Source organism: Equus przewalskii, chromosome 21 (genome assembly GCF_037783145.1).
Source record: "Equus przewalskii isolate Varuska chromosome 21, EquPr2, whole genome shotgun sequence".
NCBI classification, from domain to species: domain Eukaryota; kingdom Metazoa; phylum Chordata; class Mammalia; order Perissodactyla; family Equidae; genus Equus; species Equus przewalskii.
Genome location: NC_091851.1, coordinates 34,975,871 through 34,994,395, shown reverse-complemented (window position 1 = coordinate 34,994,395; position 18,525 = coordinate 34,975,871). Strand labels below are relative to the sequence as shown.

Genomic DNA, 18,525 nt, shown 5'->3' with positions numbered 1-18,525 from the left:
CTTCTGGGAAGGAGCACATTTCTCAGAGTACCCTAACAGGGTCACCAGGCCAGGTCCCATCCCCTCTTCCCTTCCCAGTTTGGTTCAGATACCAGGTGAGTAACTGCCAGGGGCTGGGGTCTTCCTTGGAAGGGATCCAGAATCCCGTTAGCTACAGCTTCCCCTCCCACCCCAGGGCCTTTGAATGTGCTCTTCCCACTCTCTGGGGCTTTCTTTCCCTCCACTCTTCTTCATCTGATTGGTTTAACAATGGGTTTAATAAGACCTCCTTTACTTCTTAGTGGATCTCAGCCTGAAAGTCACTTAATACAGGGAAAACATCCCTGCACCCCACCAGGGCAGGACCCCCTGCTCCACGCCCTCACAGCCCCCTCGACTTTCATCTTTCAACTCTTCTCACAGTCTGGAGTAACATCTGTTCCTGCCACTAGACTGAGAGACCACGTTGGTCTTGTTGTGTCATTGGTACAAAGGAGGCGCTCAATCCGTAACTGTCAGCGAAAACCAGAAGTCTCAGCTCTGAATGGCTCGGCCCAATCCCCCATCCATTATACATGAGGGACTCTGAGGTCCAGAGAAGCTAGAGGCCTGCCCGCACGGCACAGCAGCTCTCCTGCCCCAAGTCTGATCTCTTCCCCAGGCACTGACGGAACGCCCCACCTCCTCGGACCCCCAGGACCTCAGCTGCTACCTCCCCAGATTAATGGGGAACCAGCTCAGGGAGGAAGCACCGGGCCGAAGTACATTTAATTTTAATTTAGGAATCGGTTAAGGCTGCAGGCCTGCTCAGCTCTGGGCTGTCAATCAGCCTTCCTCAAGGCTGCATCAATTAGTTTAAAAATATTGAATGTAATTTTGCCTGACACAACATATTGCAGCTACTGCAAAATATAATTTATTTTAGAAGAAGAAATAATTAAACTAATTTGCATGTCAGTCAGCTGAACTGAGATGCCAAGAGGGAGGGTGGGCCCCATGGGGGACCTGGTCCCTGGAGAGGGTACCTGCCCCTGGGCGTTGGGTGAGGTCAGCGTGGGCCTGGGTCGGAGCAGTAGCTGCCGTGGGATGGACGAATATCCAGGCAGCAGGAGGGCCCTCTGGACCAGCCCTGGACTTAAGAGTCAGGAGACTTGAGACCCAGTCCAGCTCTGCTGCCGACTTGCCTGTGGCTCTGCGCAAAGTCCTGCCTCTCTAGGTCTCTGTTTTCTCATCTGCAAAACGGGTTTAACAAGAGCCCCTTTAGGGGTTGTTTTGAGGATCAAATGAAGCCACAGATAAGAAAGTTTGTTACAAATTAGAATGTCCTGCCCAGAAGTGAGGATTAATTCACGGATGGATTCCTTGTTTTACACCAGAAACATTTAAGGTGGTAAAATTATGAATTCTTGTTATCAAGTATTACAAATGATGCTAACTGTGATCAGGAGGGGTTTGAAGGAAATCAATCAGAGTTAAGATGTCAGGTTGGACTCCCCGGCCTTCCATTCCCCCCAGGGCAGTGGTTGGCAGCCCTTGCTTCACATTCGATTCCTGGAGATGTTAAAAACATCAGTGACGAAGCCTTGGGCGTCGGTGTGTTTTAAAGGCTTCCCAGGTGACTGTCATGTGCAGCCAGCCTGGAGACTGCTGTGATGTCAAGGGCACTGGATGCTGACTTTAGGGCTGGCCACAAGCTCTGGGGTTCCAGGCCAGCCCCCTCCGCAGGTGGCACCTTTGGCAATGAAGAGGCACACCTCTTCAGGGGTCACTCAGCTGCCCCACCTCTTAGTTCTGAGACCCTCGCTCACGCCAAAGCCTTCAGGGCTTCCCCAAGAGGTGACCCATGACATTTTAAAAGAGAAAGCAGGACAACAGCAAAATAGTAATTATGTGAAGTGATGGATGTGTTAACTTAACCTTATCGTGGTAAACATTTCACAGTACACACCTGGATCAAATCATCACGTTGGACACCTTAAACTTACACAGTTTTATATGTCACTTGTATTGTAATAAAGCCGGAAATTTAAAGAAGAGGAAACGGCCCAGCAGAACCCATAAGAATGGAACAATGATGGGGGTCTTACCAGCAGTGGGCACAGCCCTCCAGCAGGGTGTCTGGCCAGGGGGAACTCGTCCTGCTCTGAGGTTCCCTTCTGATGGTTCACAGGACCTGTCTCTCCCTCCAGCCCCTGCGCCCCCTCCCACTGCTGGGGAGGGTGCCCAGGAGGGGCGCTCAGGCCCTGGTGGCCCCCCTACCCTGGCTCTGCCTCAGCGGGGAGGGAGGTGCCTGTTCCTGGAGGCAGGCCTCGTCTCCCCTTCCCCTCCTCCCCAAAGCACCCACCGTCTGTCTGTTTAAGTTCTCCAGCAACACATTTTAAATGCTCTTAAAAATAACGGCTCACCCGGCATTCCCAGTCACGACTCCCATCTCTCGCCCCCGGGGAAGCCCCCTCTAATAGCTGGAGCGGCAGATCTGGGTGAGCTGTGAAGATAAGGTGCCCCCTGCTAAGGGGAGCTCCAGAGAGGGGTCGGGGTCTGAGTTAATTAAGGACTCGCCCCCCTCCTTTCCCTGACCCCTCAGGAGGTGGCCTGGCCTGCCTCCTGATCTCCATTTCTCTCTTTATCAACACACGAGCAGCTGCAGTTGGCATCCAGCGGGCCCCTGAGTTCAGAGAAAGAGGCAGCCGACCAGCCTCACTTCCCCCAAACTCACGAGGTTCCTGGCTGCCTGGAAGCTTCCAGACTGCCTGCAGAATAGCTCCCTGCCAGCCAGGCCAGAGACCCGGCCACCCAGTCACTACTTCGGAAGTGGGTGGTCTCCTCTCCTGTCCTTGAGGTCACCGGCGGGGAGAGCATGTCAGTAACGAACTCATGGCTGAGATAGCTGAGGATGGGCGCCAAGGAGCACTCACAGGTCTGGGGTGGGGGCTGAGGGGGCTAGAAAAGGCCAACATTCAGGGCACTGCTCAGAGAGGACAGACTGGGATGAGGTGTCTCAACAGCCTGGAGTCACTTAGTGTCATTGCTGAAAGGACCCTTTGAGGATGTCTGTTTATTTAACAAATCCTTGTATAGCACTTGCTATGTGTTGTATACACAGTTGTAAGTGTTTTACAGATATTAACTCAGTCTGTCCTCTTAACCAACCCATTACTAGTAGCCCCGTTTTGCTGGTGAGAAAAGTGAGGCACAGAGAGGTCAAGTGACCTGGCATGGATCACACAGCTACTAAGTGTCAGAGTTGAGATTGGAACCACTTGGCTGCAGAGTCCTTGTTCTTAATCACCATGCTCTGTTCATTTTCCAGGTGTGGAAACTGATATCAGAGAGGGGCATATCTTCCCAAGATCACTGGGCTGGGTCAAGGACAGAGCCAGGCCTGAAATTCAAGCCTCTTTGTGTCTAAATCCTTGCAGGCTTCATTCATTCATTCAGCTAATGTATTAGAACCGTCTCTGTGCCATGTCCCACAGTGCGGGGACGCAGGGACTCATACAACAGAGACTTTGACCTCAAAGACATCACAGTTGGAGGAGTAGGGACTTCGTACTTTTGCTGAGGACCTTGGCCAAGAGCCACTTCCGGTGGACTTGTCTTGCTCTCTCGGGATCAGATCTTAAAAGAGAGAGGTTTGGGAGTTCTGTTGCCAACTGAACAGTTCTTTAAACTTTCTCGTGTTTTAGTTTCTCTTCTGCAATACAGGGCTATAAATTGTACCCAGCCACAGGATTTCTGCAAGGATACCTGAAATAATGGCTGTGGCTGCTCCAGGTGCATTCTATGTGCTCTGTGGCGATGGGATGGAACGGCAATGGTGATGCTGGCGGTGGTGGTGTTGGGGGTGGAGTGGGGGTGGTGATGTGACGGTGATATGGATGATTATGGTGGGGGAAATGGTGGGGCTGGTAATAGTGGTTGTGGTGGAGATGGTGATCATATTGGTGATGGTGGTGATGGTGGTGATAGAGGGATGTTGGTGATGGCAAGGGTGGTGACGGGGATGCCCTTAGTGTTTGTGATGATGGTAGAGATGATGGAGGTGGTACTAGTGGATGGGGTGGTGGTGGTGGGAATAATTCTAATGGTGATGGTAGTGATGGTGATGATCAAGTGATGACAGTAACAGAGGCGTGGTGATGGTGTTGGTGATGGTGCTTGTGACGAGGATGGTGAGGTGGTACTGATAGTTATGTTGTAGAGGTGCCAATGATAATGCTAACGGTGGTAGCATAATGGTTTAATGGTGGTAGTGGTAATAGTAATGGTGATGATGATGGTGAAGGTCGTAACGGTGAGATGATGATGGTGTGGTGATGGCGATGGGGTGGTACCGGCGATTATGGTGGTGGAGGTTGTGGTGATGATGCCAGTGATGCCAATGGTAATGGCAATGGTGGTGATGGTGACAGTGACAGTGATGGAGATGGTTACGGTGATGATCTAATGGTGGTGATGGTGACAGTGACAGTGATGGAGATGGTTACGGTGATGATCTAATGGTGGTGATGGTGACAGTGACAGTGATGGAGATGGTTACGGTGATGATCTAATGGTGGTGATGGTGACAGTGACAGTGATGGTGATGGTTACGGTGATGATCTAATGGTGGTGATGGTGACAGTGACGGTGATGGAGATGGTTACGGTGATGATCTAATGGTGGTGATGGTGACAGTGACAGTGATGGAGATGGTTACGGTGATGATCTAATGGTGGTGATGGTGACAGTGACAGTGATGGTGATGGTTACGGTGATGATCTAATGGTGGTGATGGTGACAGTGACAGTGATGGAGATGGTTACGGTGATGATCTAATGGTGGTGATGGTGACAGTGACAGTGATGGAGATGGTTACGGTGATGATCTAATGGTGGTGATGGTGACAGTGATGGAGATGGTTACGGTGATGATCTAATGGTGGTGATGGTGACAGTGATGGAGATGGTTACGGTGATGATCTAATGGTGGTGATGGTGACAGTGACAGTGATGGTGATGGTTACGGTGATGATCTAATGGTGGTGATGGTGACAGTGACAGTGATGGAGATGGTTACGGTGATGATCTAATGGTGGTGATGGTGACAGTGATGGAGATGGTTACGGTGATGATCTAATGGTGGTGATGGTGACAGTGATGGAGATGGTTACGGTGATGATCTAATGGTGGTGATGGTGACAGTGACAGTGATGGTGATGGTTACGGTGATGATCTAATGGTGGTGATGGTGACAGTGACAGTGATGGAGATGGTTATGGTGATGATCTAATGGTGGTGATGGTGACAGTGACAGTGATGGAGATGGTTACGGTGATGATCTAATGGTGGTGATGGTGACAGTGACGGTGATGGTGATGGTTACGGTGATGATCTAATGGTGGTGATGGTGACAGTGACGGTGATGGAGATGGTTACGGTGATGATCTAATGGTGGTGATGGTGACAGTGATGGAGATGGTTACGGTGATGATCTAATGGTGGTGATGGTGACAGTGATGGAGATGGTTACGGTGATGATCTAATGGTGGTGATGGTGACAGTGACAGTGATGGTGATGGTTACGGTGATGATCTAATGGTGGTGATGGTGACAGTGACAGTGATGGAGATGGTTACGGTGATGATCTAATGGTGGTGATGGTGACAGTGATGGAGATGGTTACGGTGATGATCTAATGGTGGTGATGGTGACAGTGATGGAGATGGTTACGGTGATGATCTAATGGTGGTGATGGTGACAGTGACAGTGATGGTGATGGTTACGGTGATGATCTAATGGTGGTGATGGTGACAGTGACAGTGATGGAGATGGTTACAGTGATGATCTAATGGTGGTGATGGTGACAGTGACAGTGATGGTGATGGTTACGGTGATGATCTAATGGTGGTGATGGTGACAGTGACAGTGATGGAGATGGTTATGGTGATGATCTAATGGTGGTGATGGTGACAGTGACAGTGATGGAGATGGTTATGGTGATGATCTAATGGTGGTGATGGTGACAGTGACAGTGATGGAGATGGTTATGGTGATGATCTAATGGTGGTGATGGTGACAGTGACAGTGATGGAGATGGTTATGGTGATGATCTAATGGTGGTGATGGTGACAGTGACAGTGATGGAGATGGTTACGGTGATGATCTAATGGTGGTGATGGTGACAGTGACGGTGATGGTGATGGTTACGGTGATGATCTAATGGTGGTGATGGTGACAGTGACGGTGATGGAGATGGTTACGGTGATGATCTAATGGTGGTGATGGTGATAGCGATGATGGCTGCAATGGCTATGGTGGATTACCTTCTTATGCCAGATGTCCTCAGTCCTGGTCCTAGTACCAGCTTGATCAACCTGCAGATCTCTCAGTGTGACCCCACTGTCTAATCCTGTCCTAACAGCAAACGGGGTTGTCTAGATCTCACACTTGATGCCTCTCCCCCTGCTCCTGTGCTCTTGTTATAGACAATCATGCCCAGCTATCCCGGGCTTCCCTAAGGATCCGAATCCTGGATGTGAACGACAATCCCCCAGAGCTGGCCACACCCTACGAGGCAGCTGTGTGTGAGGATGCCAAGCCAGGCCAGGTACCCATGAGGGGCTGGGGACTGCGGGTTGCTACCAGGACTGGCCAGGCCACCCACTAACCAGGCCCAGAGTGGACTCAGCCTCACGTCAGCTCCCTGCCCCCTCCTCACCCTCAGCTCATCCAGACCATCAGCGTGGTGGACAGAGACGAGCCCCAGGGTGGGCACCGCTTCTATTTCCGCCTGGTGCCTGAAGCTCCCAGCAACCCCCATTTCTCTCTGCTCGACATCCAAGGTGAGTTACCTCTGAACCAGCAAGTCCTAGGATGCATGGAGGGAGCGATCTAGCCTTCCCACCTCCTTCCCATATTATAGATGGAGAGACTGAGGCACCCAGAGGGCCGGTGTTGTGTCCAAGATCACACAGCAAGTCCGGGCCAGGCTGGAGCTGTTCCCCAGCCGCCTAGCCAAACCCTTAAGAACAAGCAGGCGTGGGTTGTGGAGTGGAGAGGGGGCATCCCAAGAGAATGTAGATGGACAGACACAGACATCCACGAGGAGTAGGTGGGCCAGAGTCCAGCGTGGAAAGAGCCCCTGGCCTAAGCGAAGACTGAAGTGAGCCACATGTACACACTCCCAGCCTTCAGTCTAAGAGGTGCTTTTCCCCTCTCACATTTCTCCTCTCATCCTCACGGCCACCCTGGGACATGGTTTTCTCACCCCTCCCCCACATTGCAGGCGACGAAACTAAGTCTCTAAGAGGATAAAGGACCCACCCAGAGTCCTAGAGAGCCAGGAGTGGGCTGGGATTCAGATCCACACCTGTCTCAGAGCCGGTGTGCTTCCTGTCTTAGCTCTTGCCTTGAAAGCAAACTGCCTCGCCCAGCCTGAGCTGCTCCCACTGTGAGACATCCCCCCGCAAGGTGCCCAGGAAGTGGAACTTTGAACCTTTGAGGAATAGACTGGGGCAGGGCAGTGGTCACTGGACTGGCAGTGAGGGACCTGGCTCCCAGCCAGGCTCAGTTGATGGCTTTCTACGCAACCCTGGCTAGATCTGCACCTCTTTAAGCCTCTGTTTCATCATCTGTAAAATGGGGCTGACAACGCCTACCACCTCGGGTGGCTAGGTGGCCCCAGGGAGATGAAGGCAAACAAGGTATATTGTTAGTTCCTAGAACATATGATTTCCTTCCTTCCGCAGTTATTTATTGAGCATTTATTGAAACACAGTGCCTATGTGCCAGGCACTGTTCTAGGCTCTAAAAATACAGTGGCAAACAGGACAAAATTTCGGCCCTCTTGGAATTTACATTCTAGAGATGGGAGACAGAAATTAAACAAATAAATAATATGTTGGGGATGCTAAGTGGCTGGAGTGGAAGGATAATGCAATCTCCACAAGAGTCTGGACCTTGTTTTGTTCGTTGGTGGACCCTGGGTGCCTAGAGCAGTGCCTGGCAGACAGTTGGTGTTCAATAAAATCTGTTTAACAGAACAGGGGAAAATAAAACAGCATAAGAGTAGAGCTATTTTAAATAAGGTAGTCTGGGAAGACCTCTCTGAAGGAATCAATAGTGAGTAGGAATCTAAAGGAAGTTAGGGAGTGAGCCATGTGGATAGCTGGAAAAAGAATGATCCAGGTGGACAAAACAGCAAGTGCAAAGGCCCTGAGGCAGGAGTAGGCTGGGCTGCTCAAGGAACAAGAGTCTTGCATGGCTGGAGTGAATGAGTGACAGGACTAGGAGGAGATGTTGTCAGAAAGGCATTGGGGGCCAGACCATTTTGGTTCCTTCTGACCCTGGAACAGATCTGGGATCACCCCTAAGACCTTTCCACCCCTTCCATCTAAAGGGAAAGATTTCAGTGGCCTCTGAAGCCAGATCCATCTGCACGTCCAGGAGTCACATTAAAAATAGTTAACAACCAGTTAAATTCAAATCAGAAAGGATACTGACCGTAAATAACCTGGAGCAGGACCCTGGAGCCCCTGCTGGGCCAGGCTTTAACCACTTAATGGCCTGATTTTGTCAAAGTTGGAGGTGTGCTTAGGGGGAAGGCACAGGGAAGGATTTGGGGAGCTCAGAGTCATGGCTATATATACTTTGGGGAAGTATTTCAACATTTTCACAAGCAGTACTGCCTTGCTTGCTTGTTATTTCAATGGTATCCTGAGCTGGCCTCAGGCGACACAGACAGCCCCAGCTTGACCTCGCCCAGTTCACAAGTCTTTCCAACCCAAGCGGGCTGAGTTCTGTCTCAACCGCCTCTCTTTGATGGGGGGCTGCCAGAGCTCCATCCAGGGTGACCACCTGGTGTGAGCTCCGGGAGCAAGGGTGGCAGCGGCGTGCGAAGGTCAGCACAGCCACGGGAGGACCCCTCCTCCAGTCCCCCAGCCCCTTCCCACCATGTGCCAAGCCCCATCCTCTTCATTGTATAAATATCCTGGGTGACAAATGGCTACCCCAACCCATCTGTTTCTTTGTACAAATTTGTAGCCAGTTTGGAAACATGATTTATAAATATTGCCTTTGCAGCCAGGGATTGACACTGATGTATGTCAGGCCAGATGGATGGATGCCGTGCTGGCCACAGATCCTGCCTAGAAGGGTGGGGTGGGGTCTGGTGTGGTCATCGGCTTCCCCAGCTGAAGCCAGCCGCTGCCCAGAAGGGCAGCTGAGGGCGTTCAGGGATGATGCCCAGGGATTCCCTTGTATGGAGTGGAGGAGTGACAGGGACCAGAGCTCTCAGAACATATGGCTCTGTGGCCAACCACAGCAGCCCGGAGAAACGAACCTCTCCTCTCCTCCCCTCTGTTCTTGCTCGGGAATCTGAAGCTGAGCCAGAGCCAGCCACTAATTTTTCGGATCTGTCTACTTCTCCGTGCCTCCATGACCACCATTAGCTCACAGCTAAAACACACAGTGGCTTCCTAACTGGCCTTCCACATCACTCTTGTATTTTGGATGACAAGCTCCCTAGCCTGGAGTGTAGGCTCAGCAAGAGCAGGGACCACGTCCATCTTGTTCACTGCTGTATCCTCAGGGGCTAGGATAGTCCTTACATGAAGAGGGTGCTCAATTAGTATTTGCTACTGAATGAATGGCTGATATGTCACTAGGTCACTTCTTTGCTTAAAACTCACCAATAAATAGCCTCCCAATGTTTGTAAGAAAATAACTCCAATTCCTTACCGTGGCCTCTAAGACTTTCCATGATGAGCACCTGCCTCCCCCTCCAGTCTCATCTTGACTCACTCTAGCCATCACTCTCATCCCTCCAGCCACAAAGGATCACTTTCAGTTCTTTGAGTGTATCATGCTTCTTCCAACCTCAGGGCCTTTGCATGGGCTGTTTCCTCTCCTTGAACTCATCATTCAGGGCTCAGCAATAATATCACTTCTTCCAAGAAGGTCTCCCTGACCCTTGACAGGATCAGATCCTCTAGTAGGTGCTGTTCCTAGACTTTTCCTTCTTAGCACTCACTATGGTTTGTAATTGTAGACTAAATTGTGGGTTTATTATTTAACATCTGTCTCTCACATTAGAATCTAAGTGCAGATCCATGACTATGGTTGGTTTAGCTCTCCATTGTTTTCCCCAGTGATTAGTGCCTAGTACATAGTAGTTACAATGTAGTTACTACAGTAGTTACCGGCTCTGTGGGTAGATGAGTAGAGGATGGATGGATGGATGGATGGATGGATAGATGGGTGGATGGATGGAGATGGGTGGATGGATGGGGATGGGTGGAGGGTGGATGGATGGATGGATGGGTGGGTGGGTGGATGGATGGATAGATGGGTGGGTGGATGGGGATGGGTGGAGGGTGGATGGATGGGTGGGTGGGTGGGTGGTTGGAGAGAGGATGGATGGATGGATAGATGATTTGATGGGTGAATAGAAAAGGTAGCTCTGCTGCCAATTTACTGGATAAATTCAGAGAAGTCACTTCTCTCTGAGCCTCAACTTCCACATAAATAAAATGGGGATAATTTCACAATTCTTGGTGGTCATGAGGATTAAACATTACTATGTATGTAAAGTACCCACACAGCCCTTGATGCATAAAAAGCATGCAGTGAGTGCCCAGGAGTCCCACACTCATCCCTCTTTTCCTCGTATTGCTCTCGAGCTTCTTTTCTTCCCCAGGGGAAGGCAGATGTTTTCACAGGCCCTTCGGTAGGAGAGCTAGAGTTCAAACCAGAGCTTGAGGAGCTGACCCAGGACCACCAGCTACCCCAAAAGCTGTGGTTCATGCGAGCATCATTCTTCAAGACTGGCTCAGTGCCAGGGAAGAGACAGGCACATGCTAATTTAAGGCAACGCGACAAGTGCTGTAGCAGAAGTGTGCGTGGCACCTGCGTCGTCAGAGCAGGGAGGGGGAGCCATAAATCCTTCCTTCCGGGGAAGCAGAGAAAGGAGGCCACAGAAAGGAGGTGACATTTAGCTGGAGCATGACGAATGAAGGATTTGCCCAGGCAAGAAGGTGGGGAGGGTGTTCCAGCTAGCGGGAACCTGGGGCGTAAAGAAAGGCAGAGCAGCCTAGACAGAGCGGGTGCACGGTGTGGCACAGGGGCTGCGGGCGGGGAGGGGGCATGAAAAACGTAACAACCGGCATTCATTTAGAATTTCTACGTGTTGAGAACTATTCTGAGTTACACGTGGATTTCACCATTTAATCCTTGCACCTACCTGATACTGTTTTCCTCAGTTACAGATGAGAAACTGACGTCCAGATAAGCTGAGTTTCCCAAGCTAGAAACTGATGGACGTGGCATTATTTTTTAAATGTTTTTATGGAAATTTTCAAATGTATATAGAAGTAGATAGAATAATTTCATAAACTCCTGTGTGCCCATCACATGAGCTTCAACCCATGACCAACGCTGTTCAGCTGGGCCTCCAGCGCAATTCACAGATGTGCCCAAGGTCACAAAGCAGTCCTTCCAAGGGCTCTTTTTCCTGCACTGTGTCCATGAGGGGGAGGCCAGGACTGGAGTACTGAACTAGGTGGGGGCTGCGGGGAGGGACTGGGTTAAGTGGGGCCACAAAGCTGGTGAAGAGACCCAGGCTGCCCAAGTCTGAGGTCAGAGTGACCAGCCTGAAGACTGCGAGGGCAGGGAGAAATACTCAGGAGGGAGACCTGGGCCCCCCGCGGGAGGGCAGGGCCTCTTTCGTGGAGTCGGCTGTGAAGGGTGGGGGCAGCAGCCGGGGGGGGGCTCTGAGTGCTTCTGTACCAGCACATTGGCAGCCCAGCTGAGAGGAGCCATCAGAATGACCGAGAGTCAGGGATGCCTGACCACACAGGAGGGCAGGGCAAGTGGACACCACCCACCATGTGAGCCCGGGCTCCAAGACCACATACCCATCCCCTTGAGGCCTGCCTGGCATGCCCAGCAACAGGCTGAAGCAGTGTGATGAGTAGGACTTAGTCGCTGTCCTCTCTGGTCACACGTGTAAAAGGAAAGAGGTGAGTGAGGGACCCTGGTGCGCCAGGGTCCCCTCATCAGGCCCCAGGGCCATGCCCCCAGCCCTCCAGACTCAGCTTCTAGAGAGACTCCTGATAGAAATCTCCCTCCACCAAAGGGAGGTGCCAGCCAGCATTCCCAGTCTTCTCTGATGACCCAGGACTTATCAGGGCCTAGCAAGCCACAACCTGACAACACCAGGACCCCAGGGTCAGGATGCATTGGGCAGCTGAGATAGAATATGGAATAAAAACAGGCCGTTGAGACAAATAGCAAAAAAAGAGAAAAAATTTGACGTAGCCAGAGATAGGACCTTGGCCCACCTGGGGACAGAATCTTGGAATAGCTGGGGACAGGACCTTGGCACAGCTGGGGACAAAATCTTGGAATAGCTGGGGACAGGACCTTGGCACAGCTGGGGACAGAATCTTGGAATAGCTGAAAAGAGAATCTTGAGACAGCTGGGAATAGAATCTTGGGACAGCTAAGGACAGAAGTGTGGGCTATGTGGCTGGGGACGGGATCTTCGGGCAGCTGGGGGCAGAATTTGGGGACAGCTGGTAACAGAATTTGGGGAGACTGGGGGACAGACCCATGGGTCAGCTGGAAGGCAGAAGCTTGAGGCATAGGGAGGCAAATCCTGAGGTGGGAGCGGGAGGTGGCTGGGACAGGGGAGGCTGACCCCAGACCCTGGGTCACATGCCACTGCCTTTTTCCGGAGCAGACAACACGGCCGCCGTGCACACACAGCACCTGGGCTTCAACCGGCAGGAGCAGGACGTGTTCTTCCTGCCCATCCTGGTGGTGGACAGCGGGCCGCCCACGCTGAGCAGCACGGGCACGCTCACCATCCGAATCTGTGGCTGCGACAGCTCGGGAGCCATCCAGTCCTGCAACACCACGGCCTTTGTCATGGCCGCCTCCCTCAGCCCCGGCGCCCTCATCGCCCTCTTGGTCTGCGTCCTCATCCTGGTCGGTGAGTCCACCGAGAGCCACCCCTCCCTGCCCAGTTAGCCTCCATCCTGGGGCCCTGGAGCTCCTTCCCTGGTAGCCCCCGTGGGGCCTCAGTTTCCCTCTCCATACAAGGAAGGGCTGGCCTGAATGATCCCCGGAGCTCCAACCTGCAGCTCCTAGGAGACGTCTAAGTATGGAGCAGCCCACCACCTGCTTCAGACGGTGTCACCCCCACCGGAGGCTCGGTTTGTGCGGACCCACCCTCTACACAGCCCAAACTCTCCCTAATTTCTAAAAACCAAGCATATTTTTAAAAACCCTCTCATGTCTATTTCCCTTTTTATTCTCAGGACTTTTAGTAAAAAGGGCTCTTGTGAACCTCCCAACCACTCAGCCAGGTGTATCACCCCCATTTTTCAGACGAGGAAACTGAGGCTCAGAGAGGTTAAGGTTACACAGTCAGTCTTCCGACTTGAAATCACGTCTTCTCAGTCTGTGTTCCCTACTCCTTTAACTTCCCCGCCTGCGCCCAATCTAAACTGGGGGCAACACCTTGGGGCAGCTGGGGCAAAATTCTGAGAATTCGAGAGGCAAAATCTACTCTGCTATCAGTTCCACCAGCAGCCAATTGAACCCCCAAAGCGTCCCCACTGAAGAGGTCAAGTTCCAGGAGCGAAATGGTGATTTCACGGAACAGCCAGAGCTAGAGGCACTCACGGGAGGCCTAGACTGCAGATGCCAGCTTTGCACAGTTCCCTGGGAGATGTCAGCTGCCTCCTGCCCCTCGCTGCCTACCACTGACATGGCCGCCGCCCCCATCCCCCCACGCCGCCGAGGACCTGCCTGTGGTCCCTGCAGAGGCCCTGGGCAGGCTCCTCCTTGCTGGGAGGCCCAGGCTCCCCTCCGCTCCCCGCCCCAGCCCATGGCTCAGAAACCCTTTTTCCAGAGGGTGCACTTTACAGCGGTTTCATTTTCCGAGGCAGTGCAAACAAATTTCTGCCTAATTGCCCACAAACGAAGAAAGTGCACATCAGTGCTCTAAAGGTGACGGGCGGAATTGCTGATCAGGCCTAGCGCATCTGTCGCCCGCCGCCCGCGCTCCCTGCCATCTGCTCTCACGGGCATCCCCCTCCACGGCTCCCGGCCTCCAGCTCCGAGAGCTATCCATCCATCTTTCCCACTTCTCTCCTGACACCTTCCCTCCCCGGACCTGTTCCTGGCTCCCACTGCCTTCCCTGTCATGAGCCACCTTGTTAGGTCATGAGCCAGTACCCTGCCCCACGGCCTTAGCAGCTGGCTCTGGCCACTGGCCCAGAGCTGTTTGGAGCAGCAAGAAGAATATAGTGCCCGGCATAGTACCCAACACATGTCTGTCCATCCATCCCCCTACCTATCCATTTGATTCTCTCCTTAGTTCATCAGTTCCTTATTTATCCATCCAGTCGGTCCCCACTTGTGCTAAACTCTTCTAGGCAATGGGATTCATCAGTGAACAAAAGACTAAAAGCCCTGAGTAGAAAGTTGGGGTTGCCATCACTGCGATGGGGGAGACCGAGGGTGGGGAAGGAGGAAAGACTACTTCTTCAAATTTGGGCATGTTAAGTTTGAGCTGCCCTTGGTCAACCCAGGGGAACTGTTGGTAGGAAATCACACACACAATCTAGATTTCAGGGGAGAAGTCCAAGCTGGAGGTCGAGATACGGGAGTTGTCAGCCTCTAAATGAAACTAAAAGTCATCAGACTGAAGGAGGGCACCAAGAGAGGGAGTGTGGATAAAGGACCAAGGACTCAATCCCGGGCATCTGACATTAAGAAGTCGGAGAGGCTAGGAGAGCCTCGTAGGCTTAGAAGATTAAGAAGGAGTGATCAGTGAGGTGGGAGGAGGAAGAGAATGTGGAGTGCTGGAAGGCAAGTGAAGAGCCAGGAAGGGACGATTCCTTCCTTCATTCATCCTTTCAATCGCCCAGGTCTCCATCCAGCTCTTCATTCATCATTCATTCAACCAGCCTGCTTCACGTGCTTACTGCATGCCAGGCACCAAGCTAGGGGAACACTCCCCAGGTCCTCGGGGGTAGTTTAGAGTGTGCGTTTTGGGGTGGGGGGAGACAGACGTGTTAACACAGCATGGTCGGTGCGATGATGGAGCAGTGGCTCCCAAAGCTGAGCTGTCTGGGCTTCACCGGGAGGCCTTACTGACCCAGACTGCTGGGCCCCAGCTGAGAATGGGACCCGAGAATTCACATTTCTAACAAGTTCCCAGGAGATGCTGACGCTGCTGGTCCAAGATGGGACTCGGAGAACCAGTGTGAGGGAGGGAAGAACTCCTCAGCAGGGCAGCTGGGGGTGAAGGCCCTGAACCTGGCCTGCAGCTCTCAGGGAAGGGGTCCTGCAGGGGACATTTGACCTGAGACTCAAGGGCGAAGAAGGTGCTCAGGAATTCTGGAGTGGACAGAGGGTGAGGGTGAAAGAGAGGTCAAGGTCAAGGACATCTTTCACTTCCCCAGCCCTCAGCTGCCTCCTTCACACCCCTCAATGCCTACAGACCTCAGGACATATATCTCTGCATAGAGTTGAGGAGGGAGAGCTCAAAGGTTGGGTCCAGCCCTCAACACCCATGAAATTTCAACACTGCTGTGTGTGTCCCCATCACCCTGTGGTGGTCTAGCCTCGATTTGCACACCTCCCAAGATGGGTAGCTCACTACCTCTCCAGATAGCCAGCTCAGTTCTGACTGTAAGAAAGGTTTTTCTGAACAGAAATCCAGGAAATTTGCACCAGTCGGCTCCGCTGTGTGGGGGGTGGGGGTGGGGGGGGGGGGGGGGGGGGGGGGGTGGGGGTGGGGGTGGGGGGGTGGGGGGGGTGGTCCCCGGAATGCCGTGGGCAGGGCTCCACCCTCACTCGCCCCGTTCTTTCTCCCGGGCAGTGCTGGTGCTGCTGATCCTCACCCTCAGACGCCACCACAAGAGCCACCTGAGCTCGGACGAGGACGAGGACATGCGGGACAATGTCATCAAATACAATGACGAGGGCGGCGGCGAGCAGGACACCGAGGCCTACGACATGTCGGCGCTGCGGAGCCTCTACGACTTCGGGGAGCTCAAAGGCGGCGACGCGGGCGGCGGCGGCGGCGGGGGCCCGGGCGGGGGCGCGGGCAGCCCCCCGCCGGCGCGCCTGCCCTCGGAGCGCCACTCGCTGCCGCAGGGGCCGCCGAGCCCCGAGCCGGACTTCTCGGTGTTCAGGGACTTCATCAGCCGCAAGGTGGCGCTGGCGGACGGGGACCTGTCGGTGCCGCCCTACGACGCCTTCCAGACCTACGCCTTCGAGGGCGCGGACTCGCCGGCCGCCTCGCTCAGCTCGCTGCACAGCGGCTCGTCGGGCTCCGAGCAGGACTTCGCCTATCTCAGCAGCTGGGGCCCGCGCTTCCGGCCCCTGGCCGCGCTCTATGCCGGCCACCGCGCGGACGACGAGGCCCCGGCCTCCTAGCCCCCCGCCCTGCCGTCGGGGGCGGCCGCCCACCCCACCCAGGGCCCCCCACCCCGGGCCCGAGGACAAAGCATTCTCCCTGCTCACCCCCTTCCCCAACACTCCCACCCTCCCAGGGCGGCCGGACAGGAGGGGGGACTTGTTGGGAGTGGACTCCCCGACGCCCCCCTCCGTGGGGAGGCGTGCAGCTTTCGCCCAGAGTTGCGGGAATTAGGACTAACGTCATTAAAACTGCAGCGAGACCGGGCACTGCGTGGCTCTGGGTTGGAGAGGGGGATATGGTGGCGCTACCGCGTGGAGAAGGGGCGCGTTACTCACTGTTAGCCTGGAGGAGCACCCTGGAGGGAGGACTCTGCCAGGGTGGCCCCCAGGCTTCCCCCATCAGAGTTAAGAGGAAAGAAAGGCTGTTCCTTTCCTGAACACCTACTGTGTGCTGGGACACTGTTCAGAGGCCATCTTAGTGTCACAGAAATCATGAGGTGGGACCCTGCAGGTAACAGATGGAGAAAGCCGCCCTTAGAAGTGGTTGTGATCTCTCCAAGGACACCTAGCCAGGGAACCGTGGTGCCTCTGGCACTTCCCAGCTGCCTAGGCTTGGACAAGTTACCTCATTTCTCTGGGCCTCAGTTTCCTCATGTGTAAAATGAGGCTAATAACAGACTCTACCCGGAGGAATTATGAGGTTCAAAAGGGTTCAGAGGCGTCAAATGATCAGGACAGTGCCTGGCACACAGTGGGTATTCAATAAATGTTAGCCTTTGATGCTGTTACCATCTTTGTCATTGTCAGAAGCCCAGGTGTCTGCCTCCCGGGTCCAGGCTCTCTCTCTGGACCGGTTGCCTTCCCCCTTTTCCCAGCATCTCCAAAGGAGCAGGAAATGGTCTCAGCTGTCAATCCTGCTCCTGCCCTGAGTCGGGGAGGGGGACATTCCCAGGGACTGTGGAGCCTTCCGGAGCCTCCAGTGACACTGGAACAGGACATCTGGCAGGGGTGCCAATGAGGACAAGCTGGGCAGCTCCAAGACTTGGATGAGGTGGGAGGGTTGGCAGGAGATGGAGGGGTTAGAGGTCACTAGACGTGGTGGGGACCTTATCTATCTGGTCCAAGAACCCATCGTTCTCCCCATCCATGGACCCCAAGTTAAGAACCCCAGGGGCTACGGCATCTCCCAGGGCCTAAAAGACTCTTAAGAGCTCTAAAACCATTTGATCATAAGACAGGGGTTATTTGTCCTCCGCCCAACCAAGGGGTTCATTCATTCCACATTGGTGGGCTGTGAATTCCAGCTCCTGCTAGCTGGGCATCCTTCATCAAGGTCCTCAACTGTTGAGGCCTCAGTTTCCTCATCTGTAAAATGGGGCTAATGATACTCCCTCCCTTAAAGGGTTGTTAAGAGGCTTAAAGGAGAAAATGAATGTTAAGCTCTGATCTCAGTACCCTCCTGATACATTGAAAAGTGCTCAATAAATGCTCGTTAGCCTTATTATTTTTACCCTCTCAGGGAGCATTCATTCATTCCCTCCACATTTGCCAAGGTTGGCTTTGACAGATCCAGAGATGGTCGTTATGTCCTGAGTGCCTTACCTGTATCATTTCATCTAAGTTAGATACTGTCAGCCCCAGTTCACAGGCGAGGAAACTGTTGCTCAGAGAGTAGTAACCAGCCCAAGGGTACACAGATCATAAGTAGTTCCTGCCTTCCAGTAACACAAGGCCCAACTTGGGGGGGTTGCAGGAACAGGAGCAGCCAATAATAATGCATTTGGTAAGAGTTGTAGCAGAATTAACAGAACAAGGTCCCAGAAACACTGAAGAGAGATGTCATAGTTCCTGGAGGGCTTCCCAGAGGCGGTGACTCCAACTGGATCTTGAAGAATGACTGTGAGATGACCAAGCAAGCAAGAGCATTCCAAGCAGAGAGAAGAGCATCTGTAAAGGCTGGGAGCAGGGAGAGGCAGGAAGCATGTGGCCTCAGGAATGGTGTGTTGTCCCAGGGGCTGGACCACTGGCTGGAGGAGTGGTGAGATGTGAGGCAGGGGAGGCTGGTTGGAGGCACGTTGGGAAAAGAACTTGAAGTCCAGGCCAAGAAACTTGACACTTCGGTCAACTTGAA

At 53.2% G+C, this 18,525-nt stretch overlaps 1 protein-coding gene across 4 annotated transcripts in view; it reads left to right on the top strand.

Annotated features, from left to right (window-relative positions):
* The window catches only part of CDH22 (cadherin 22), a 124,092-nt gene extending 106,194 nt beyond the window's left edge, over positions 1-17,898 (top strand). For 3 of the 4 annotated variants that reach the window (XM_070589331.1, XM_070589332.1, XM_070589333.1), the window contains 4 exons: positions 6,446-6,567; positions 6,685-6,802; positions 12,700-12,951; positions 15,853-17,898. In XM_070589331.1, coding sequence (XP_070445432.1) covers positions 6,446-6,567; positions 6,685-6,802; positions 12,700-12,951; positions 15,853-16,412 — 1,052 coding nt within the window. In that variant the 3' untranslated portion in view covers positions 16,413-17,898. The remainder of the gene's footprint in view (positions 1-6,445; positions 6,568-6,684; positions 6,803-12,699; positions 12,952-15,852) is intronic. The other variant, XM_070589334.1, reaches the window with a different exon arrangement.
* The last annotated feature ends 627 nt before the right edge of the window (positions 17,899-18,525 follow it).